This window comes from Neltuma alba, unplaced genomic scaffold, assembly GCF_004799145.2.
Source record: "Neltuma alba isolate B1F8T4 unplaced genomic scaffold, ASM479914v2 tig00013466_pilon, whole genome shotgun sequence".
Lineage (NCBI taxonomy): Eukaryota > Viridiplantae > Streptophyta > Magnoliopsida > Fabales > Fabaceae > Neltuma > Neltuma alba.
The window spans coordinates 21,171-46,436 of NW_021637699.1; the positions used below are offsets into that span (position 1 = coordinate 21,171).

Consider the following 25,266-nt stretch of genomic DNA (forward strand, 5'->3'; position numbering starts at 1 on the left):
CAAGTCTTAATTAATTAGCTCAAAACAACTCAATTCCTATAATTTCTTGACTTGGTAGTAAGTTGGTACCTTTAGCTGCTTAACCCAATAAGCTGTAAGATTGAGCTTTTTAGTCAGAGTTCAGGAATTATTAGGACTAAATCTTTTTGTGTTATTATAATTTTTATATCTATATGTTTCTATATGCAAATTGAATGATTGGTAAATGAGGTTGACTTTAGGGACATATATAGTGGCTAACTTATGGAACTAGTTTTAGTATTCGTTATAATAATGATGTTGATCACTGTGGTCGGATTTGTTTTGTCCAAACATAGTATCAGTAGTTCAAATTTAAAACTTCTAGGTGAGATTCTTAAATAAAAACATATTTTCTAAGAAGTTGACAGTTAAAAAGTTATCTTTATTTTATATTATCTACACACTAAAATATTAATTGTTAAAAATATAAAAATAAAATTACATAAATTTTGGATTGCCTAATTTTGATATGGTTAGGCGTTAAATGTAAGGCTTACGCTTGGGAAAAAAATAAAAGAAAGACGACCTCGTAGTGGCAATTATGTTATTATGTCTTGCATTTACAATGGTTATAACCACATCGAAGAAGATGGGTAGCGGTTTGGAAAGTCACTCCTAAGGGCATGACAACTAATTAACGGTTTTATAAACATTAATTGCTAACTAATTTCATAATATAATTACATATTAGTATTTAATTACTACTTCAAATATTATTTCAACTAATTATCAATTACATTAAAAATTAATTCCTGATTAATTACTTAATAAATATCAAAATTAATTACAAATGCATAACAAAATAGAAATTAGTTTAACTAAACGCAAAATAATTATCAAACAGGTATTCATCATTACCATGCTAAACATTATTACCAGACTTAAGAACTCCTCGTCTTGACTATCATTACAAGCCTGCGATAGGATTGAATCAAATGGGTCCTAATATTTCTTCCCTTTTCTTTTTAATTTTTTTTATTTCAAACCTGATGGAAAAATAAAGCGAGGTGGTGCCATGTGGGCATGCCACATGGGCATATAGTTGGGTAAACTAATTGTCAACTCTTTGTATTTATCAAAACTAGGTAACATTGCAGTGTTGTTAGAACATTGTGTGAATATTACGCCTTTAAATAACTAAAAGCATAAATTGCATTCTATTCTTCTGTATTCAAAACTCTCTGAAACTCGTTTCTCTGGCTCCTTGACAATCAGCAAGGACAATACTCATAGTTGTGGCTTCTGCTGTGTTGGAGGAATAATTTTTTATTCGGCTTACTATCTCTTAAAGATTCGAATGAAGAAGAGCCATAGGGCTTTTCTCAGACAAAAATACTGAGAGTAATTTTTCATTCTATCCATTTACTAATACAGTTTTTGGCCAGTTGGAAGATTCGTTGTTGCTTATTTATCTAGTTGGAACGCAAAGCACTACTTTAGAGCATCTGCAATTTAATGTAGCTACGATTGAGGCTGGGACAAAAAGGTTCTCTAACGAAAATAGTTTAGGGAGAGGTGGATTTGGACAAGTTTTTAAGGTAACAAATTGCCATCGATATAAATTTTTTTTAATACGTGTGTGTGGACACGCATATATTTGTTTTCCCTTTTTTTAATCAAGCTAACATTTATTCTAGGGTATTCTTTTAAAAGGCCAAGAAATAGCTGCGAAGAGACTTTCAAAGGGATCTGGCCAAGGTAAGAACGAGGTTTTATTAATAGCCAGACTCCAGCAGAGAAATTTGGTGGCGTTGTTAGGATTTTGTATTGAAGAGCAAGAGAAAATACTAGTTTATGAATATGTTCTTAATAGAAGCCTTGATTACTTTTTACTTGGTATGAATCTTCTAAACTCATTTAAACTTCTAATTGGAATTTTATAGCTCATTTATTTCATGCATTTATTATTTATTTGGTGCCTCTTGTTATGTTTTGAAGTTTGTTACTCAAACTAAAATTATTTTCATTCATTTTGTCACTTTACTTACAACAAATTTATGTAGGTTCCCAAAACAGCAGGGCATTAGATTGGATGGAGCATAGTAAAATCATCATAAGAGTTGCTTGCGGAATTCTTTTTCTACATGAATATTTTCGTCTAAAAATCATACATTGAGATCTCAAACCTAGCAATATTTTGTTGGATGATGAAATGAATCCGAAATTTCAGATTTTGGCCTAACTAAGATGGTTGCTATTAGTGAAAACGAAGGAAGGACAAATCAAATTGTTAGAATATAGTAAGTTCTGCCTTTCTTCTTTTAACCTTGATGTGTACACATGCACGCATATAAAAATAATACAATTTAATTAAAATACATAAAAATATTTATATATTACTTAAAAGAGTATGATTTAAATAAAAATACATTAATCCCCAAATAATGGAATACTCATGTATAAGCTATATATAATCCAGCCAACAAAATAAAGTCACTAAAACACATATATGACGAATTATTATTTTAACTTTTTTTAGAAAAAAAAACTCAAAAGGATGTCGATTTAAGCACAGTAAAGGGAGAAAAGTTATAAAATTAAACTCAATCAAACCATCCAAAACACTTACTAAATTAGAAGGCGTTTGATTTGCCGGTTACTATTCTTTGTGTCTTTTTCAATTCAAAATGATATCATTTTAGGAGAGAAAAAAAATTTAACCCAACCATCTTGTCCAAAACTCTTGACCGCACTAATCCCGAATTGATTTACTAGTTCTTTAGTTTGACTAACTTACTTGAACTGAATTTTAGCGTCATATTTTTTTAGTGAGTGTGAAGTAAGAACATTTGTCTCATAAAAAGGAACCAAATAAGTTTATTTATAGATTATATGTTTATCAAAATCATATACTTGTAAATCCCATTAAAATCAAACACACAGGCATCCTTACGCTATTAATTAGCTGACAGACAATAAGCTCAAATGCATATTCAAACCACAGATACAATACTTCATAACCTCGCTCATAGCTAGCAAGGTTTTATGTTGTTTCATTTATTTTTTGTCATTGTAAATTATTTCCTTTCATGGATCGATCAATAAGGTCTTTGTGCCTCGTAGTTGCCAGGAGGATCATAGTTGCAGCCAATGAAAGTGCCTCCATTGTTACACCTCACTTTAGCGCAACCAATGAAACATCCCACCTTTAACCTTTTAGAGTACACATTTGGAAACGTTATAGTTCAAGTTCTTTGTGACCTCAGGTCGCAACCTGGGAAGTTGAGCTCATGACCTGGACTGAAAGTTTGGGGAAAAACTTCAATTTGGCTGCAAATTTTTCAATCTACGGGCTTGTTTTGTGAAAAATGAAACATCCTTCCTTTAACCCCTCAAAGTATACATTTGAAAGCATTATAGTTCAAGCAATTCACGAACCAAACCTATAGATTGAACTTTGTGATTAGTTCTTGGGTTACTGTTTACTGGTTAAATTTTAGATTTTCAGTCCAACTTTAAGCAATCATAACTCTTAGCACATACATCTGTTTTAAGTGATCTACCACTTGTTTTAAAGTTTAGGATGTGTACTTTAATATCTCAAATTTCATGCCTTAAATCATTCATTTGATAGGTCAAATTGAAGCTAGAAACTGACTGTTTTAGGACCTATGTTTTATCCATCAAACAATTCTTACTCTAATTCTCCCTTCATTCGAACATGCAACAACTAGCCTTATGGATTCTCATTCATTCATATACTTTGAGTTGCATGCCATTACATTATACATCAAACATTACATCACATTTCATGCTTGACATATCCACAATCATAATGCATGAGTTCATAAAACCATATAAACACAGAACATGTCATACATGCAAACAAATACCGAGCACATAAGAGTAGGGTAAAGTTTACTACCTTGTGTCCTTAAGCTTTCTTCTTACTCCTTTTTGCTTCTAACCATTAAGGTTGCTTGCTCAACCACATCCAAACCTTCTATTGGATGCACCAAGGTCCTAATCACAGCCATAAGGGTCACATTACTCATTAGGACCAAAAATTACACAACATAAAAGATTTATGTCCTTAAATTTAATCCCTTTTCCATTTTCTGGGATTTTTGGACATAATTTCTATTTTTGCCCTTACCAGTCCAAAACTTTGCAAAATTATAATTTTACCCCTGATTTGGCTTAACCTTAAAATTCACCTCCTTGAGGCCTCTGACATAACCGTTGGCTTACATTTATCTCTATTTCTCATTCATAGGCCTCGAGACTTCTTCTAAGCCTCTAACTTTCTCTTTTCTTAATCCCAGAGTACTTTTCTTTTGTGATTTAGTCCTTGGGAATCCTGCTGTCCTTCTAGAAAATCTCTGGGATATCTGCCAAAAAGGGTTTGGTAGCCTATTCATTTCAGGCTAATTTCGGTACTTCTAGGCCCAAAATTCAGGATGTGACAACCAACACGAATCGAATTCTTTCATACCACCTGAGTATAGTGCCGGCACTCCCCACCAACGCACGAGTTGACATCGTAGAAATACTTCCCTCCCTCATCCACCCACAACTTCACGGCATCCGTGCCCCTCATGTTGCTAAAGCTCGCTGTGAGGTTCTCACCATACCGGCCACAGGAGTGGACTAGTTGGCAGTTAGCCTTGCATTGGTTAGCATAGTTTCAGGCATAAGCAGCCCCGGTGTCATCCCAAACTATGTTTGGGACTCCCACTTGTGATCTTGCTGCGTTGTGGGCATTCACATAGTCCCGTGGTGAGTCCTGAGCACAGGCCATGATGGCAAAGAGAGCAAAGAAGAAGAAGAAGAAAGGAAATGGAAGCTTTGACGATAACTCCATTGTTTGTCATTATGTGATATGTTTGATGACGGAAATGGGAGTCCTTAAGGAGGAATTTATAGGGATTTTCATGTGGAAAATTAGTAGCGTGTAGCTCATGTAATGGGGGAGAGAAAGAGACTGATACATCTGTCTCTAAATGGAGTAGACTAGATAGTTTGGAGGGATCCTAGTTGGTAAAAGATTAAAAGAATGTGTACGCTAGAGGTATTTATCTCATAGGACTCTTTCGAATGTGACGGATAGGAATTTTCCTTGAAACCCGAGTATTAATAATTTACAACAAAGTTTTGGTAATTTAACTCTTGCATTAGGGTTTTGATAATTTTGGTGTTTCATTAATTCACATTTATTTATATTTTTTCATTAAATTTTCTACTAATTATATGATGTTAAGTACTGTCAAAGTGTTCCTAGTGGAAGTGGAGTCCTCATTTGCGATCAACACCATGTGCTCATTGGTGTAATGCACCCTAGACATAAGATTTAAAATTTGTAATATGTAGTTTTTTTAATGATAAACTTATTTTTTAAAGAAGTATTAGTTATAAGATTATCTTTATTTTAAATTTTTATTTATTAAAATAAATATTAACTAAACAATATAAAAAAATTTAAATTCAATTTGGACCATCCAAAATCAATCTGGATGGTTCAAATCAAGATGAACACTCCATGCTTATTATTGTAATGAGCGTGGAATGTGCTCCCGTGAAATTGGTTTTAGCTGCTTAAACATTAGGTCTCAAGTTTGAATTTGTATGAATGGAAAAACACTTTTGGGGAGAGCTAATTTCAATTAGGCTTGACAGACTCGCATATGGCCAAGTTAAATGGCCGTATCAAAATGCCAGGGGGATGTTAGATGTTTTATTTATTTATGATATGACATTTTGAATATTTGAAATTATATACAGATATTCTAAGTATCCAGTCATCTTATTTAGCTAAAGAATTCTAAGTGCGCCCTCTCGTTAGTTTTGACAGGTAATAGACGTTACTTCTAATTGTCATCACTAGGCCTACAAGTCAGGAAAAGATTCCCTAACAAATTTCTTCTATTTGTGTTTTATGCTTCCCGTTTTCAGTGATGATCTAGCATGCAAAAGGTATTTATTTGAGCTTTTTTACAACTACTCTTAATTGTGAGATTTTTTCAAAATACTTTTTATATGCTTGTTTTGGTTTTAAGTGTATTTAGAATATGTCACACCGCTTTAGCTGATAGGCTAGCGAAAGCTTCTCATGACATGGAAGCTAATTTTTGTTTTGATCAATCTCCACTTTTTCCACTTTCATTGTGAGGGGTGGATCTTAATGAAAGTGGTTAGTTTGTGTACTGATTGGTCAATGGTGAAGGGAGTTTCTTTTTACTCAAGAATAGTTAAGGCATTTCATAAAAAAGAATTGATTTTACGGCTTTTTTTAAAAAATTCACAATATTTAAGTCTTTTTCCCCTTAGATAAAAGGTATCTTTTTGTTAAAAGTAATTTCGTTTAAAATATTATCAATTGCTAAATATGAATACATTTTTTTTAATAAAAATTCAAATATTGATTCATTATGTTTTCACTGAACCCAATTGGTAGAATTAAATCATTTGGTGGAATTAGTTTGCCACCATTAAATGGCCCGATCAATGCGAGGATTGTGTGGAAAAGTCAGAATCGAGACTTTTCTACATATTCCGAATGAACACCAACTTTAATAAGCTAAATATTTTAATATTAATTTAGTAATAGTTGCATGTCTTATACTTTTTGTCATATAATTATTTCCATATATGTGTGGGTATGATGGTTAAATAGTCCAACTTATATCGATGAAAAATTCTGCATGATAATTAATAATATGTAAATATAAAAAATCTAATACTGTGGGGAATAGTAATGAATGAGACACATTGCTGCCTGAGACTTGCTACAAATTTTTTTATTAATCATATATATTGAATATCAACTCATTTTTATTTTCCTGTGGTTATCATATTCCGCAATATGAATGAATAAAATATATTAAAATCTTATTTAATTATAAATATATGTCTGCATCAGTGAATTTTATACTCCTCAAGTCTTTAATATAAGACTTATTTAATTAATTTGATTATATTAAAAACATTAGATAAGTTAGTTAATTATAAGAAATATGACATGTTTTTCCTAAAACACCATAATCATTTTCTTGAATATCTTCCCTCCCTCTCCTACTTGATTATGGTTGAATGTATATCAATAAGGGGTAATTTAAAAAAAATTAATAAATATGAGAAATGAGTTGTATATTTAGGCTTAGAATCAACTTAATAATTATGTCATATATTAACGACTGATAGAGTATTAGATTTGATGACTCTTTAAATATGATTTTTCTAATTACATGGAAAGAATCAAACACTAAACTTCACTAAAGATGTCCATATATAACTACTCAATGCTATGAAAGGGAATTAAGCAGTGTAAGGAAAGGCACATGTGCGGACCACCATTGTGTTATCAATATCATCGCATGGTCCTTCCAATCCAACTATTCAATGCTATAAGAGTTTATACTATATCTGGTGCTAAATATAATATTTAGTTTACATTACAAATTACACTAAAAATTAGATGGGAAGTAGTATGAATAAAAGGAGTCATCATGAATCTTTTATAGTTTGATTAAATTTTGATTTTTATTCATATAATTTAAAACTGTGGTTTTATATTCCTCTAATTTATTAAGTATTTGAACATAATTTTAACCATGTTAACTTTCTTAATTCCCATAAATATAAGATGAACATCGTTAAAAATATAGACCCAAAATCAAAACTCATTGGAGACCAGAATTAAATGTCGCTAAACAAATAATAAAATACATCAACCTCCCCTCTGTTTAACTTAAATTATAGAGATCTTCCTTTTATTTTGAAAATCTATACGTACTTCCTTTAAAATTAAAATATATGGTGCAAAATATATGTTGCACAAACTTTCTTTTTAGTTTTGATATTCAACTTCCATCCAATCAATCATCAGTTGGCTGTTAAATCATAAAGTTGACCCTTTGTTTTCACCAAAATGCCCCACCTTATAATGCAAATATCACTTAATAATTATCATTTAATTACAAACGATATATCTTTATTTTTATTTTAAAAAATAATTTTAATACATATTTTAATATTTTTTTTATACTATTAAATTGATCATCATATTATAAATTTAAATAAATTTTTAAATAAATTTTTTATTTTACAATAAATTTAAGTGTTTAATCTCATTTATTTATTAAAACTTACTTGTGATATAATTTTTTAAATATATATTAGTTGAAAATGTTTTGTAGTGCATGCATGTATTTTTAATTGAATTAAAAAAATTATCTATTAATTTAGTAAATTTAGTAAAAATATTTAATAGATCATTAACAAATATTAATAGTAAAAGATAAACTAGACATTTAATATAATGAAGGGTAAACTATAACACCTCATATAATTATATTTATATACCTGATAAAATATTTCATATAAAAATCCATACGTTACTAACACTCCAAACAAGTCATAATTTCAAAATATTTTTGAAATAACAATAAAATAAACTATTAAAGTCTTATAGTCATGATAAATAAAAATATAACATAGCATGTGTTTGAGGAGCACAGAAGCCTTTATGGCTCACTCCATTAGTACCTTTTCTTGATTCTTACTAGATCCTTTGCCTAAAAATTGTTAATATAAGAGGTGAGATCAAACGTCTCAGTAACTACTGAAATTCTAACCTATACAAGCAAACCATATATAATAAACCAAAAATCTGTTTATGTGTATGTGTATATATATATTAAAAAGGGAAAATGACAGTAAAATACCATGTGAATTTCAAAAAGACAAATAAGACATCTGAATAAGCAAAATGACAAATAAGGCATTGGGTACTAATCTGGAATTTTAATTTTTGACCTAATGACCGAATTGCCCTTATTATGTTTGAAAACTGAGGAGATGGAGAAAGGGAGAAATCACCTCTCGACGAAAGCAATCCCCCCACTTGGTGAAACCGAATCCCCCCACTCAACGAAACCAATCCCTCCACTCAGCTAGTGAAACCAAATCCCCCTACTCGGAGAAACCAATCCTCCCACTTGGCGAAACTAAATCCAAGCTCCTCCAGTCACCGAAAAAGGTTCTCTGAAATCACATTACCGCCGTTGCAGGAGTAAAGTGCTGTCAGTGAAATTGGTAACCGTCACAAGAGTAGAGTGCAGTCATTTGAATATATGTAATGTATCTGCTGTCATATGGCTACTGGTTTTTGGTAAATACTGTTACGTGAATGGTACATTCCATTACACATGTAGTTAGTATGAAAGTTAATGGTTCAATGTTTACTTTGATGTACTTCAGGTGCAGTCATTTGAATATATGTAATGTATCTGTTGTTATATGGCTGTTGGTTTTTGGCAAATATTGTTTCGTGAATGGTGCATTACATTACACAAAGTACTCTCACTATGAAAGTTGTAAATACCACTATGTGTTTTGTAAAATTCAGCGTGAAATTGTATTGTTTTTTATAGAGAATTTACCCCGCCTCTCACAAAAGGTTGCAAAGCCCATTGAAGAAGTAGTAAATATCATTGTGAAAGTTGTTATTACCAATATGTATTTTGTAAAATTCAGTGTGGAATTGTTTTGTTTTTGACAGAAACGTTGCCCATCCCCTCACAAAAGGTTGCAAAACCCATTGAAAAAGTAGTAAATCTTACTGTGAAAGTTGTTATTCCCACTATGTGTTTTGTAAAATTCAGTGTGGAATTGTTTTGTTTTTGACAGAAAAGTTGCCCACCCCCTCACAAAAGGTTGCAAAACCCATTGAAGAAGTAGTAAATCTCACTATGAAAGTTGTTATTCCCATTATGTGTTTTGTAAAATTCAGCGTGGAATTGTTTTGTTTTTTACAGAAACATTGGCCAGCCCCTCACAAAAGGTTACAAATCCCATTGAAAATGTAGTAACACTCACTGTGAAAATTGTAAATCCTACTATGTGTCAAATTCAGCATGGAATTATATTTTTGTAGAGAAAAGTTACCCTGCCCCTCAAAACAGGTTGTCAAACCCCTCGAAGAAGTGGTCAAATTCACTTCGCGAGTTATAAATCTCGTTATACGTGTAGTAACATTCTGGGCAAATGATTTAACAATACTTGAAAATCAGGCAGCTTTACATTTCTTGAAAATAGTTTGCAAATCCCCTTGCATACAAATCCCCTTGCAAATCAGAGAACCTTTTTCGGTGACTGGAGGAGCTTGGATTTAGTTTCGTCGAGTGGGGGGGTTCGGTTTCGTTGAGTGGAGGGATTGGTTTCATCGAGTAGGGGGATTTGGTTTCGCTGAGGGGAGGGATTAGTTTCACCAAGTAGGTGGATTGGTTTCGCCAAGTGGGGGCAGTTTCTCTTTCACCGAGTGGGGGGATTGCTTTCTCCGGGAGGGGGTGGTTTCTACCTTTCTCTACAGTTTTCAAACATAATAAGGACAATTCGGTCTTTAGGCCAAAAATCAAAATTCCATATTGGTACCTGATGCCTTCTTTGTCATTTTGCTTATTCAGGTGCCTTATTTGTCTTTTTGAAATTCACATGGTATTTTACTGTCATTTTCCCTATTAAAAATCACGGATTCGATACATTCAATTCAATTTTATTTTTTTCAATATATCCAAAAATAATGCAATATGCTGCCTCCCTTATATCACCGTCCACCCTTATACCGCTGACTGGAGCCATAGGCTAACACATAGTCTGATAGGAACTAATTCATTTTACTAAATTATTCCAAGCTCATCGATATTAGAGATATATCTGGCCAAAGATATAGAGCTCAAGCTCGGATTATGGCTCCCCTCCTTTGTGAATAGAGAGGTGTCACATGTCCCATAGCTCTAATGAATTCCCAGCTAAAGAAAAACATGGAAGAAGGGGCCCTGACAAGTGCCATCCACTGTGCACCGAGTGATGGCATACCACGTGATCATTTTATATCCATGCAATCTCCTTCTATCCTTAGCTCAATGCATGTCAGATGCCAATAATGTTACATCATAAATACATCCTCAAATATATTAAAAATAAGATAGCAATAAAACTTATATACCATTTAATAGCAACTCATGACAATTCCATAGCCATCAATATATTTAAATATTGATCATAATTAATAGCAATAAATCTTAACAAAATAAAATAACATACCAAAACATTTATTTGAAATCATAACACTATTTTTTAGTATGATATAAAAATTAGTAAATCCACAATATAATCATACACAATTCACATGTACAAGAAAGAATTTTTAGAGTTACTTGGTACTCTAGCCTACAAGTATTCACAAAGATTACTCCAAAAATTCTTAAGAGTCTAAAAAATTACACATAAACATTTATTAATATAAACTCAGAACCACTCTAAAACTACTCTAAAATTCTAAGACTACCCTCTAAAGCAAAATTAAATAAATATATTAACTCTCCCAAATCTAGCCATTTATAATAGATATAATATTATTTTGAAAAATATAATTTACATATAAGGCTATTTAAATTTAACAACTTAAGTAAATATATTTTTATTACCCAAAATCTAAATATTTTATATTAAAATTCTGAATTATTTATTATAGTCTCCTTTAAAATTTTTTCTCAAACCAAGCAACTTCTTTTGAAATTATAAACAAACTGTAGTTTTATTTAATTTCCCAAAATTCTCAATTTACAATTTTTCAAGCCTTCAAAAATTATTTCAAAAATATATCTTTAACTTGTTCAATATTTAAACTGATTAAAACCTCAATAATATATTAAATAACTCAAATAAATTATTTAACTTGAATTTAATCGGTAAAAATATTCTATATCTTCGAATAACAAATTTTGCAACTAAAATCTTAATTTAAAATTCTCAAAATAGTCATTAAGTAAATATAAACTGATTAAAATTTCTTAATAATGTATATTTAAATTTATACAGTCATAAATTGTCAAAACTCCATATTTACTTTGTATCCAAATAGTAAAATTTTTTCTAAATATTAAATGATACTAAAAATATAAAGCTATAAATATATAGGAAATATTCATAAAGGAAATTTGACATAAAGAAATAGTTTTGTATACCTAAATTATTTCCAAAACTGTCAGGCACTCCGCAACTCGGCTCTCTCTCTCCCCTTTTTTCTTTGCTTCTCACTCTCTTTTCTCTTCTTTTGCTCTCTCTTCCTCTTCCGTCTCCTCCTTCGACTTGAAAATCATCTAAGGTGAAGGTATTTAATAACCCCATGTTTAATTTTTTTCCACCACCCCTCACCCATTTTTCTACTTCCATCTACCCCTTCCCCGTTTTTTTTCTTCGGCCATTAATACCTCCCCCATTATTTTCTTTGTTCCCTTAAATGATGCCCAGCCTTTCCACCGAATTCGGTGGAAAGCTGGGTATTTATATTTTTTTAATAATATAATAATATTATATTATTTTAATTAATTGAAATTTTTTGTCTTTTTTTAAAAAAACAGTATGTTACATAAAGTAGTAAATAAGATTTACTATAATATATTTTTAATTAAAAAATATACATAAAGAATCTTTTCAAAATATTCTTTGACAATATTAATGATTTAGACTAAAATATATGTTATCAAAATAGAAGAAAAGTCCGTATAATTAAGACAAAACAGAAAGGTAGTCAAAATATTTTACTTTAAAAAAATAGACACCGGAATATATACTTCCAATGCACTAAAGCTTTTAAATAAACCTGTATTTGGACTTTTAATTTATATGGATTTCTTATTTACACATGCATGGCAACGTCTTTGTGATGAGACTTGAATTTTTCGTCATATTCATCAGAATATTCTTTTATATAAATGTACATATTTATATCAGAGAACTGGCTCTCTTGCCTTTATTGCTCAGTGTTGCAACTGATTTTGCAATTACAATGAGGTGGGCTTGAGAGCTGGTATATCCCTTCCTGTCCTTCTTTTTTTTGTTTTTGACCAAGATCCCTTCTTTTGCTTCAAACCGTATCCTTCGATATATTTATATCAGACAATACGCGCATTTAAATTTGGTCAAAGAAGCTTGTGGCAAGTAGTTCTGATCTACATTGAAACAGCTTCTCTTTTCTTCTTTTTTAATTTAACCACATTATTCTTACCTTTATCTTTTAACAAAACGCTTTTTTTACGCGGGAAAATTACAGAGTGGGACCAGGTGGAAATAATATTTATTAGAAAGGATCTTAAAAACCTTAATTATTTCAAAAGACCAGATATTAAAATATAAACTTAAAAAAAACTGAAATTACCTCTATTGACCACAGCCCCTATATTCTCTCACCACCTCCTATGATTTTCATATCATTTAGTAGAATAATTATAACTTACTTGAATTAATTCAAACTAATTTAAATTCAAAGTCAGAAACTAATTCTAGTTAATTAAGTTAATAGCCGACACTAGTTAATTTATTTTTGCATTGTTTTTAATTAATAATTTTTTGTAGGCTTTCTGAAAAATGAGTAGGGCAAGAGAGTTCTACCATTCACAGCAAAAAAAAAAAAAGTTGTTTCATATTTTGTCTCATCCATTTCATACTATTATTTTATTTGAATAAGTTGAATCCTCTTACTTAATAAAATTAAAAATTAAAAATAAAAAGTGACATAAGAAATTCATTATATCAATAAATATTTGTCATAATAAAAGTAGTTATAATAGTTTGAGTGAGAAAATTCAAGTTTAAACCTACATGATTTTTTTATTCTTATTAATTATGGATAAGTTATATATTATTTTTTATTATATCACTTTTTTAATTTTTAATTCAACTAAAAGAGTTTTATTTTTTTCAAAAATGATGGATGAATAAATTAATTAGTATTACTTATTAATTGAATTGAATTTAATTAGTTAGAGTTATTCCGTAATTTAGTAATTTCAATCAGTTTGAATTAATTTGAATAAACTTTCATTATTTTGTTTGAAAAAAGATGAAAATTATAGGATGTAGTGAGAGATAATATAGGGGATTTAGTTAAGGGCAAATAGGTAATTTTAAATTTATATTTTAATATTTGGTCCTTCCAAATAAATATAATTTTTAAGATCTTTTGCCATAAATATTGTTGCCACTAGGTCCCTCTTCCTAATTTTCCCCTTTTTTCCCTTGCTACGTGTAAGTATCCTTCAATTCGAGTCACTGTTAGATATTAAATATAGACACCTTTCACAGCAAGAATTTGAACTTTGATTCGTCATGTTGTAAGGAACTAACCTTTTTATCTAGACTCAACCCCAATTAGTTAACAAAATGCTTTGTTGATGCAACACATGCGAATTACGTTATTGGAGCTGTATTAGAATATGAGGTCACTTGTCTTCCACACACCCACACAGAGCTCGATTACAGTGACGAAGTCAAAACTAAAAAACACAGCACATGCACACCAAGGGAGAGAAGAGAGTAGAGACACAGAACCAATGGCAAAGAGGAGGAGGAGGAGGAAGAAGAAAGAAAATGGAAGCTTGGATGATACCTCCATTGTTGAAGCTTGAGTTATTTGATACAATGATGAATAAATGTTTATAAGCCAATGATGATGGAGAGGTCAATGCATGTAATTAATTCTGTCTTTAACAGATTAATTATGTAAATAATAGCTTAGTCAGAATTCAGTTAGTGTACTGCTATAAGTAGCCAATATCATCATGTGGCTTACTGTATATAAACACTTGTACTACTCATTTTGTGAATAGGACAAATCTTTCACTCCCTCTTTCTCTTTCTTTCTTTTTTTGCATTATGGTATCAGGGTGCACACATGTTCTCTGTGCCCTTGATTTCATTTCTCTCTATCTTCTCTATCTCCTTGATCTATGGCTCCAAACAGTTCTTCTTCTTCTTCTTTAGATCAGTCTCAAGATCCAATGAGTTTCTTTTATCTGCATCCCAATGAAAATCCATCCCTCATTCTTGTTTCTCCTCCTCTCACAGGTTCGAATTATCATCACTAGGCATGAGCCATGACTATGGCTCTCATGAGCAAGAACAAATTTCAGTTTGTCAATGGTTCTTTGAAGATTCCTGAGAAAAATGATTCTCTCTTTCCGGCATGGCAACGATTCAATGCCATGGTTCTAACCTAGATCAATCGTACACTTTCTCCTTCAATTGCACAAAGTGTGATCTGGATTAATAAAGATGTTGATGTTTAGAATGGTTTGAAAGAGCGTTTTAGTCAAGGCGATATTTTCAGAGTTGTTGAGCTTCAACAGGAGCTCTATCAGTTTTGTCAAGGTAATCTTTTTGTTTCTGATTATTTTACCAAGATGAAGATCATTTGGGATGAGTTGTTGAATTTTTTCCCTTTGCCTGATTTTTTGTGTTCTACTAAGTCTTATATTCAGCAAGACTATGTAATCCAATTCCTCAAAGGTCTTAATGACCAATTCTCCAATGTTTGATCTCAAATCATTTTTATGGATCCGATTCCTTCAGTCAAGAAAGTTTTGCCTCTTATTATCCAACAAGAATGAGAATTGAAAGAATCTGTTAAATCTACCCACTGCATGCTTTACTCGCACATCCAAACCACTAAATCTGTCTTCTACTTAGTCTAATGGATTGGACAATAATAACAACAAAGTATGCATATACTGTGGAAAACCACGACACACCATGGAAACTTGCTACAAGAAGTATGGATATCCACCTGGTTTCAAATTCCGGAATAATAGAGCTTCTGTTCATAATATGGTGATATCTGACTCTTCATCTGCTGAGGTTTTGCCTTGCGCACTGCTCTCTGCCAACACTACTAGTCCTAGAACTCAAGATCAATACCAAGAATTATTAGCTCTGTTACAACCTCCTGTTGCGTCTCAATTTTCTGTATCTCCTCCTACCCCTATTTCTGCACCTAATTCTACTCATCATGTTAATCAAATGTCTTCTCTTACTCTTATGCCTGATCTTGATAAGCCAAGTAATCATACTATTCTTTCTCTTCACTTTACACATGATTCATCTTGGATAATTGATAGCGAAGCTACAGCTCATCTTTGTTTTTCTCTACCCTTATTCACATCTTATTCTGAAGTCTCACCTATTCGAGTTACTCTTCCTATACACTCCACTGTCATCACTACTATTTCTGGTACTGTTGAAATAACTCCTTCTATATGCTTAACTAATGTTCTGTATATACCTGAATTTTGTTTCAACATTATATCTCTCACTTAGATGACTATACAACTTCATTGTTGTCTTATATTTTTCTCTTCTTATTGCTTGATTCAGGATCTAAGGGCATGAAAAATGATTGGTACTGCTAATGTTTCACAAGGTTTATACATGTTGCAAAGTCACAATTCTTCATCTACTTGTGTGAATTCTGTTTCAACTTCTTTTACTCCTGATACAACTTTTCAATTTCATATATGGCATTATGGTCTTGGTCATCTTTCTTCTTCTGTTTTAGACACTTTACATTCTTAATCTTCTTTTAGTCCTTGTATACCACATAATTAAAGTTGTGATGTATGCTATGTTGCAAAGCAAAGAAAATTACTTTTTGCTACTAGTGTCACTCGGACTGCTCATTTTTTGGAACTTGTACATGCTGATAAATGGGGTCCCTATCATATTGAATTTATTCATGGCCACGAATATTTCTTAACTATTGTTGATGACTATACATGTCATACTTGGGTTTGTCTTCTTAAAGATAAATCTGAAGCCCATTCATCTCTTCAAAATCTCCTTATCTTTCTAGAAAATCAATTCAATCAGATTGTTAAAATTGGTCAAACAGATAATGGTCCTGAATTTCAAATGACTTTATTTTATTCTTCCAAAGGCATTTTACATCAGACCTCTTGTGTTGAAACTCTAGAACAAAACAGTGTGGTTGAAACAAAACACCAACGTATTCTCAATATTACTTGTGCATTAATGTTTCAATCTCATTTGCCTATGATTTATTGGTCCTATGCCATTTTACATGCTGTTTAATTACTCCACTAATTACCTTCTCCTATTTTAAAGAATAAATCTCCTTTTCAATTACTCCACCATAACTTCCCTGATTATGCGATGCTTAAAGTTTTTAGATCCCTTTGTTATGCATGCACATCTTCTCAACAGCTTACTAAGTTTGACACTAGAGCCCGCAAATATGTTTTTCTTGGTTTTAAACTAGGGACAAAAGGCTACATCCTTCTTGACTTACACACTAATCAGATTTTCATTCCACGGCATGTCATTTTCTATGAATCCATTTTTCCATTTGCCACAGTTTCTATGCATGTTTCTTTTCCTACTTCAATTTTTCCTATGCCTTAATCTTTTACTCCTATTGATGATCTTGTTCCTCAACTGTTCCTTCTCTACCTACTACAACTGTTCCTTCTGACTTTGTTACTTCTTTATCTTCCCTTTCTATTACTGACCATGTTTCTTCTTCATCTCCCTTTCTGTCACCTTCTACTCAACATTCCTCTTTATCTCCTTCTTTACCAACTCCTGTTCCTTCTCATCATTCTAGCAAAACCATCAAGTAGCCTTCATACTCAAGTAACTATCATTGCCTTCTATTAAAAATAGACCAGTTCGCTTCTATGTCTACGGCCTGCAGGTATCCTTTACAAAGTGTTCTATCCTATGATCATCTATCTTCTTCATATAAACATTTTGTTTGTTTCATAACTTTTCTTCATGAACCAAGATCTTACAATAAAGCCATTAAATATCCTGAGTGGCAACATGCCGTGGAAGCTGAAATTTCAGCTTTAATTTAGAGAAAAACCATACTTGGATATTGACTGAGTTACCTAAGGATAAATTTCCCATTGGCTATAAGTGGGTGTTCAGGACAAAATTTCGTGCCAATAGAAGTCTTGAGTATTATAAGGCTTGCCTTGTTGCAAAGGGGTATACTCAAACAGAAGGAGTTGAATACTTTGATACTTTTTCCCCAGTTGCTAAAATGACTACTATATGTCTCTTACTTGCCATTACTTGGCATTTGGAACAACTAGATGTGAACAATGCCTTCCTATATGGGGATCTGACTGAGGATGTTTATATGACTCTTCCTCTTGGGTTTTCCTCTTCTAATCCTAAACTAGTGTGCGAACTACAAAAATCACTTCATGGTTTAAAACAGGCCATTCAACAGTGGTTTGCCAAGTTATCCATAGCCCTTACTTCAAGTGGCTACAACCATTCTAAATCTGATTATTCTTCATTTGTTCATAGCCACAACACCTCCTTCACTGCATTATTGGTTTATGTTGATGATATAAGGCTTGCAAGCAATGATCTTAGTGAAATTAAGCTTATCAAGACATTTCTTGATGAATCTTTTAAGATCAAGGATCTTGGCAAACTCAAATTCTTCCTTTGTCTTGAAGTTGCTCGTTCCTCTACTGGTATAGCATTGAACTAGTGTAAATTTGCTCTTGATATTCTCTCTGATGCTAGTTACCTTGCCTGCAAACCTGTGTCAACTCCAATGGACAGATCTACATGATTGTCAAAAGATCATGGGACTCCACTCAATGACATAGCCAGCTATCAAAGATTGATTAGCCACCTCCTTTATGTTAGGATAACTCGACCAAATATTTCCTATGCTGTTCAATAGCCCTGTCAATTTACTTAGGCCCCAACTACAACTCATTATCAAGCTACACTTCGGGTTCTAAGATATCTTAAACAAAACCCAGGGAAAGGACTTTTCTTTCCTTCTTTATCCACTTTCAAACTCAAGGGTTTTAGTGATTCCAATTGGGCAGGGTGTCCTAACAGTCGCAGATATGTAACTGGCTTTTGTATTTTCCTTGGTCGAGCTCTTATCTCATGGTGATCAAAGAAACAAAATACTGTGTCCCACTCTTCATCTAAAGCTAAATAGGGGTACTAGGATCTGTTACTTATGAAGTCCAATGGTTACTAGATCTTCTTGCAGATCTACATATCAATCATCCATCTCCACTATGCTTCATTGTGATAACCAGTCTGCACAACATATAGCAGCGAATCCTACCTTCCATGAACTCACCAAAGATATAGAGTTAGATTGTCATATTGTGCGAGAGAAAATTCAAGCCGGTGTCATTCATTTACTGCCTATACGAAGTTCCTAGCAATTGGCTGATGTTCTCACCAAGCCTCTTGATCCACAGCCTTTTTCTCCTTTAATGTCTAAATTTGGCATGATTACTATATACATACTCACTAGCTTGCCCGGGGAGTAACGGATTAATTATGTAAATAATAGCTTAGCTAGAATCAGTTAGTGGACAGCTGTAAATAAATACTTGTACTACTCATTTTGTGAATAAGGCAAATCTTTCACTCCCTCTCTTTCTCTTTCTTTCTTTTTCTGCATTAGCCTTCGACGTGTTATTGAAGGTAATTGGACAATCCATACGTTGTGGAAAATAAGCTCAATCTTTGAATTGTCTTTGCAAATTTGATGTAAGCATGGAAATATTAACACAACCAAAGTTTGACTGACTTGCGTCAACCTTTCCATCATCTTCATCGATCAACCCCACCTTTGACGTCCACATTCGGTGCATCCGTTGTTGACCCCTTTAAGTCTAATTTATTTTCCAATCAATAAGTACATTTTTAAAATTGATATTCAATAAAGATTATATTTATTTTTTTATTTTATATCTGTCAAAATTAAAAAACTAAAATATAATAATATAAAAAAGTTGAATTCGGGCTTGATGAGAATTCATAATTTCTGCAATAAAAGTTGATCTCCCTTGAAATATTATTGAAGACAATCAAATAGTAGATCATTTCTAATTACTCTCCTATTCTAATTATAAGTCTCAGTTTTCTGAACACACATATTAAACAAAAACTATATATATCAAGGTAATGTGTAAAAACAATTGCTTTTATCCTTTTCATTTCTTTTTTTTTTTAATTCCTGAGCGTTAAAGTTAAAATTCTCTTAATAAGCGTGCTTCCCAAAAATTATCCTTTTCATTGCTGTCCTCCATTAAATACCACTATTTTTTATGCTTTGTTTGCCTTCAAATTAATTTAATGCCATTATTTTAATGGATATTTTAGGGAAAATGCTTTAATTAACTTAGAAATTTATACTGAAACATATATTTAAAAAAAAAACTAATACTTGTATTGGGACAGAAGGAGTAACGAAATTTCTTTCAATTATTGATAAGAACTCTTACTATTTGTTTTGGTACTCGGTGAAAATTGGAATATCCAAAATCCCAAATGAAATATATTTTAATTATTCACTTTGGTTTTGCTCACCCCTATTATTCTAGCGGAACTACAATTGATGTTCTGGTTGCATTAGTTGGACTATTCAAATTTTAAAGCAAATAATCGATAACCACTCATTTTTATTTTTGTCTTTTGATATGAATGTGGAAAGGATTTAGCTTCTTCCTCACGTAAAGAAAAATGCTTCCGCACTTTCCATGAAAATAAACAAAGTAATAAAAACTCCACAAACTATGAAAGTCTTCGCCTCGTCTCATCAAACACCAATTAAGAACAAACCCTTCTTCAACCTCGCCATGGTTACTCACAGATACTTCTTACTCTTCTTCTTTTTTATCAGTAGCTTCCTCTGTTCTGCTACCATTGAAGCATTACGACCTACTTATCTTTACCACAACTGCTCCACCGCCGGAAAAAGCTTCTCTGCTAATAGTACCTTCCAATCCCACCGGACCACCCTCCTCTCCTCCTTAGCTTCAGCCAATGCCGCCTTCTACAACACCACCGTTCCTGGAGGCAGTGAAGCCATCTACGGCCTCTTCATGTGCCGGGGCGACGTCTCCCTCCAGGTCTGCCGCGAATGCGTCGCTAACGCAACCCAACTGCTACCTTCTGAGTGCCGGTTTTCGAAGGAGGCCGTAATCTGGTACGACGAGTGCATGCTTCGCTATTCCAACACCTCTTTCTTCTCCACCATTGATAAATGGCCGACCGTCGTCATATTGAACCCGTACAATATCTCCAACTCGCACCAGGCAAGATTCAAGAATTTCTTGCTGAATTTTATGAATGAGACAGCAAGTATGGTGGCGGTGGTGAAATCTGCGTCAGAGGGAAAGGCGTACGCGAAGAACCAAGCTAATTTTCAGTCTCAAACTGTATACAGTCTAGCTCAGTGCACGCCGGATCTACGGCTTGAAGATTGCAGAAGTTGTTTGCGTGGTGTGATTGGGAACATTCCGTTGTGTAGTGAGGGGAAGATCGGAGGAAGAGCTGTGAATCCCAGCTGCAACATTCGCTATGAGATGTCGCCGGCACTGGCCAGGGCTCCGGCTCCGACGCCTAGACGGCATCATCATCCTCGACCTCCAGGTAAAGAGCTAAACATAAATGCTCCTTCTGTTTTCTTTTTTATTTTTAAAATTATTAGAGTAGGCTATATATAAGAAAAAATGTATATATCTGTTTGGAAAAATATAAGTTTTATGTCTAAATGTTTTTTACCTGCTTGATCAAGTATCAATTTATTAACCCAAAATAACTGAAGCTCTATAATTTCTTGACTTGGTTAGTACCTATAATTGCTTAACTCAATAAAATTTAAGAATTGAGCTTTTTCGTCAAAGTTCAGGAATTATTAAGACTAAATTTTTTTTTTGTGATATTATAATTTTTATATCTCTATGTTTCCATATATAGTATGCAAATTGAATGTTTAGGAAATGAGGTTGATTTCAGGGACATAGTGGCTAACTGATGAAACTAATATCGGTGCTCCTTATAGTAATGATGTTGATCGCTGTGATAAGATTTGTATTGTCTCAGCATAGTTTCAATAGTTCAAATTTAAAATTTTTATGTGAAGTTTTTAAATAAAAGCCTTTTTTTTTTTTTTTTTGAAAAATGATAGTTAAAAAGTTATTTTTCTTTTATATTTATGCACATTAAAATATTATTTGTTAAAGTATAAAAATAAATTGTATTAAATTTGGATGGTCTAATTTTGATATCAACCATCCAGATCTGATTTTCATCATCTCCCAAATAATGAGCATCCAAGCTGAATCCATTAACCTAATGATTGAGGGGATTTTATAAGGAAAGAGGAAAAATAAGGAATGAGACATTAAATGTAAGACTTACACTGGGGGGGGGGGAGATGTCGTAGTAGCAATTATGTTATTGTATCTTGCTTTTGTAATGGTTATAACTTACAACCACTACGAAGAAGGTCGGTAGCCGTTTGAAAAGTCACTAACAAGATGGGTGTGATCACTAATTCAGAGTAACGGTTTTATAAACATTTATTACTAACTGATTTCATAATTTCATATTATAACTACATACTAATATTTAATTACTGCTTCAAATATCATTTCAACTAAATTAATTATCATTCGCATTACAAATTGATTCCTTATTAATTACTTAATAAATATTAAAATTAATTACAAATTCATAACAAGATAGAAATTAATTTAACTAAAAATAAAATAATTATGAGGCGGTTAATCATCATTATCATGGTAAACATTATTACCAGACTTAAGAGCACCTAAACACCGCTCCTCGTTGTAATGAAATCTTGATTACCACTGCGCGTCTGTAATAGGATTGAACCAAAGGGGTCCTAATGTTTTACTTCCTCCCTTTTTTCAATTTTTTTCATTTCAAATCTGATGGAAACATAAAGTGAGGTGATGCCATTTTCTTTCTTACTCAAAACTTCTGAAACTCTTTCCCCTTGCTTCTTGACAATCAATCAGCAAGGACAATTGTGATAATTGTGGCTTCTCTTTTTGTTGGCGGGGCAATTTTTTATTCGGCTTACTATCTCTTAAAGATTCGAATGAAGAAGAGTCATAGGGCTATTCTCAGACAAAAGTACTGTAAGTAATTTTTACTCATACAGTTTGGCTAGTTGGTAGATTCGGCATAGTTTATTTATTTATTTGGTTTATATTTGTCTAGTTGGAAGGGAAAGCACAACTTTAGAGCATCTGCAATTTAATCTGGCTACAATTGAGGCTGCGACAAATAAGTTTTCTCATGAAAATAGTTTAGGGAGAGGTGGATTTGGACAAGTTTTCAAGGTAACGATGGCCACATCGATGTAAAAAAAATTTTATGTGTTTGTGTTTATATTGTTTTTCCTTTTTTTTTTTAATCCAACTAACTATTATTCTAGGGTGTTCTTTCAAATGGTCAAGAAATAGCTGTGAAGAGACTTTCAAAAAGTTCTGGTCAAGGTGCAGAAGAGTTTAAGAACGAGGTTTTATTAATAGCTAGACTCCAGCACAGATATTTGGTGGCGTTATTAGGATTTTGTATTGAGGAGCGAGAGAAAATCCTTGTTTATGAATATGTTCCCAACAGAAGCCTTGATTACTTTTTATTTGGTATGAATCTTATAAACTCATTTAAACTTTTAGTTGGTATTTATAGTTCATTTGTGTCATGCATTTTATAGTTTCTTATTATTTTCGTTCATTTTGTCACTTTACCTTCAACAAATTTATGTAGGTTCCCAAAACAACAGGGTATTAGATTGGATGGAGCGTAGTAAAATCATAGGAGGAGTTGCTCGAGGAATTCTTTATCTTCATGAATATTCTCGCTTGAAAATCATACATCGCGATCTCAAACCTAGCAATATTTTGTTGGATGATGAAATGAATCCAAAAATTTCAGATTTTGGCCTAGCTAAAATAGTTGCTATTAGTGAAAATGAAGGAAGTACAAATCGAGTTGTTGGAACATAGTAAGTTCTACCTTTCTTCTTTTAAACTTGACATATGCACATGCATACATATATGCATATGCCTATATCTTGTTCTAGTTGAACAAAGAAAAATAATTTATGACTTAATTTGAAATACAAAAGTTTGGCTTTCAGCCAATCATTTCAAATGCTCAAATCTTATCATGTTTTGGATTAAATTTAATTGACATTGTCTTTTTTACAGTGGTTATATGTCTCCAGAATATGCAATGTTTGGACAATATTCTGAAAAATCAGATGTTTTTAGTTTTGGAGTTATAATTTTAGAAATTATTAGTGGAAAGAAGAACACGGGTTGCCATGATTCACAATATGCCGATGGCCTCTTAAGCTATGTAAGTTTTAATAATGTATTTCTCTCTTCTATTCTTGGCGTTTAAGAAGAATACATCATGTTATGATTTGCAGTACATTGATGATCACCTCAAAAACATGTTATTTAAGGCTTTCAAAACAATTCTTACAGATCAAGATTTCTCATGTAAGCAATGATCTTGACATTTAGCCTATATGTTTAGTATGAGGGAGATAGGGGGAAGGGGAGAAGCGGAAAACTTTTAATGGGTTCGATTTGAAAAATTGGAGAAGTGGGGTTACAAAATTTTAATAAAGATAAGATGTAAGATAAACGGCTAAGAAAAACTAACTATAAGTTTTTAACCCTGTTTTTTCAATTTTTCAAATCAAACCCATTAAAATTTTTCCTCCCCTGCCCTAAGTTTTTCTCATACCAAACAGACTTATTGGAAAAAGAATGATTAATTTGATAATATTGTATGATGAGCTAATAAAGGTGTATTATTCATTGAAGTCATATGTTTTTCTTAATATTTGCAGACTTGGAAGCAATGGAGGGATGACAAGATGCTAGACATATTGGATTCAAATATAAATGAATTGGGATCATACAATGAAGTGATCAAGTGCATTCAAATTGGTTTATTATGTGTTCAAGAAAATCCGAATACAAGGCCCTCCATGGCTACAGTTGTTTCATATCTTAGCAATGATTCTATTCAATTGCCATCACCACAGGAACCTGCTTTCTTTTTGCATGGCCAACCAGAGCCTATTATCACCAGTGCGAGTGGAGAATCATGCTCTTTTTATGAAGCTTCTATAAGTGAATTCTTCCCTCGCTAAAGCAGTTCTTATACAATCAGGCTTTTGGTTGGTATTTACAAGAAATGAAGAGATAACTTTCAATGATTCCCATCAATACACAATATTTGTACATTATGTTCCTAAGGAATATTTATTCTTCCCTCAATTAGGGGATGTAATTGAGTTTGTTTTGCTTGGGTAATGGAAATGAGATTTCATTCATATAGAATATCCAAGATTATTTGGCAATATTTTTCTCAAGTTATATTATATTTTGACTATTTTGTAAGAAGTTTGTGGTTAATTATGGTTCAGTGCTTTTGAAAAAAAACCTCCCTTTTGTTATCATCTTGAACTACTTCAACTCGTTATGCATAATATCTCATGAATTTGTTAATTTTTTCATTATCAATAAAACTCTTTCAATACGCCCTCTCCCTTAGGACATTAGGGCTATTTGGGTACCACTGATAACCTCTCAAAATTCCTACTGAATTAAGCTGATTTAA

At 32.3% G+C, this 25,266-nt stretch overlaps 1 protein-coding gene and 1 pseudogene across 2 annotated transcripts; one reads left to right on the forward strand and one right to left on the reverse strand.

Annotated features, from left to right (window-relative positions):
* Window positions 1-1,755: 1,755 nt before the first annotated feature.
* Window positions 1,756-24,993, forward strand: LOC114737574 (cysteine-rich receptor-like protein kinase 10). 2 transcript variants are annotated; one of them, XM_028925525.1, is made up of 7 exons: window positions 20,367-21,243; window positions 22,638-22,760; window positions 22,843-22,964; window positions 23,060-23,270; window positions 23,395-23,632; window positions 23,838-23,988; window positions 24,491-24,993. In XM_028925525.1, the coding sequence occupies exons 1-7, from the start codon at window positions 20,385-20,387 to the stop codon at window positions 24,794-24,796; spliced, it is 2,010 nt and encodes a 669-aa protein (XP_028781358.1). In that variant the 5' UTR covers window positions 20,367-20,384; the 3' UTR covers window positions 24,797-24,993. The 2 variants fall into 2 exon arrangements, 1 of the variants encoding a protein (XP_028781358.1); XR_003739446.1 differs by lacking the exons at window positions 20,367-21,243; window positions 22,638-22,760; window positions 22,843-22,964; ... (1 more) ...; window positions 23,395-23,632; window positions 23,838-23,988 and adding an exon at window positions 1,756-1,857 and having other exon boundaries at window positions 24,491-24,557.
* Window positions 3,041-4,813, reverse strand: LOC114737576 (pathogenesis-related protein 1-like; annotated as a pseudogene).
* Window positions 24,994-25,266: the final 273 nt, after the last annotated feature.

Coding starts and splice junctions, on each gene's coding strand:
- LOC114737574 (XM_028925525.1), top strand. CDS start 20,385: ATGAAAGTCTTCGCCTCGTCTCATCAAACACCAATTAAGAACAAACCC. Junction 22,965..23,059: donor GATTTGGACAAGTTTTCAAG/GTAACGATGGCC, acceptor CTATTATTCTAG/GGTGTTCTTTCAAATGGTCA. Junction 23,271..23,394: donor CCTTGATTACTTTTTATTTG/GTATGAATCTTA, acceptor AAATTTATGTAG/GTTCCCAAAACAACAGGGTA.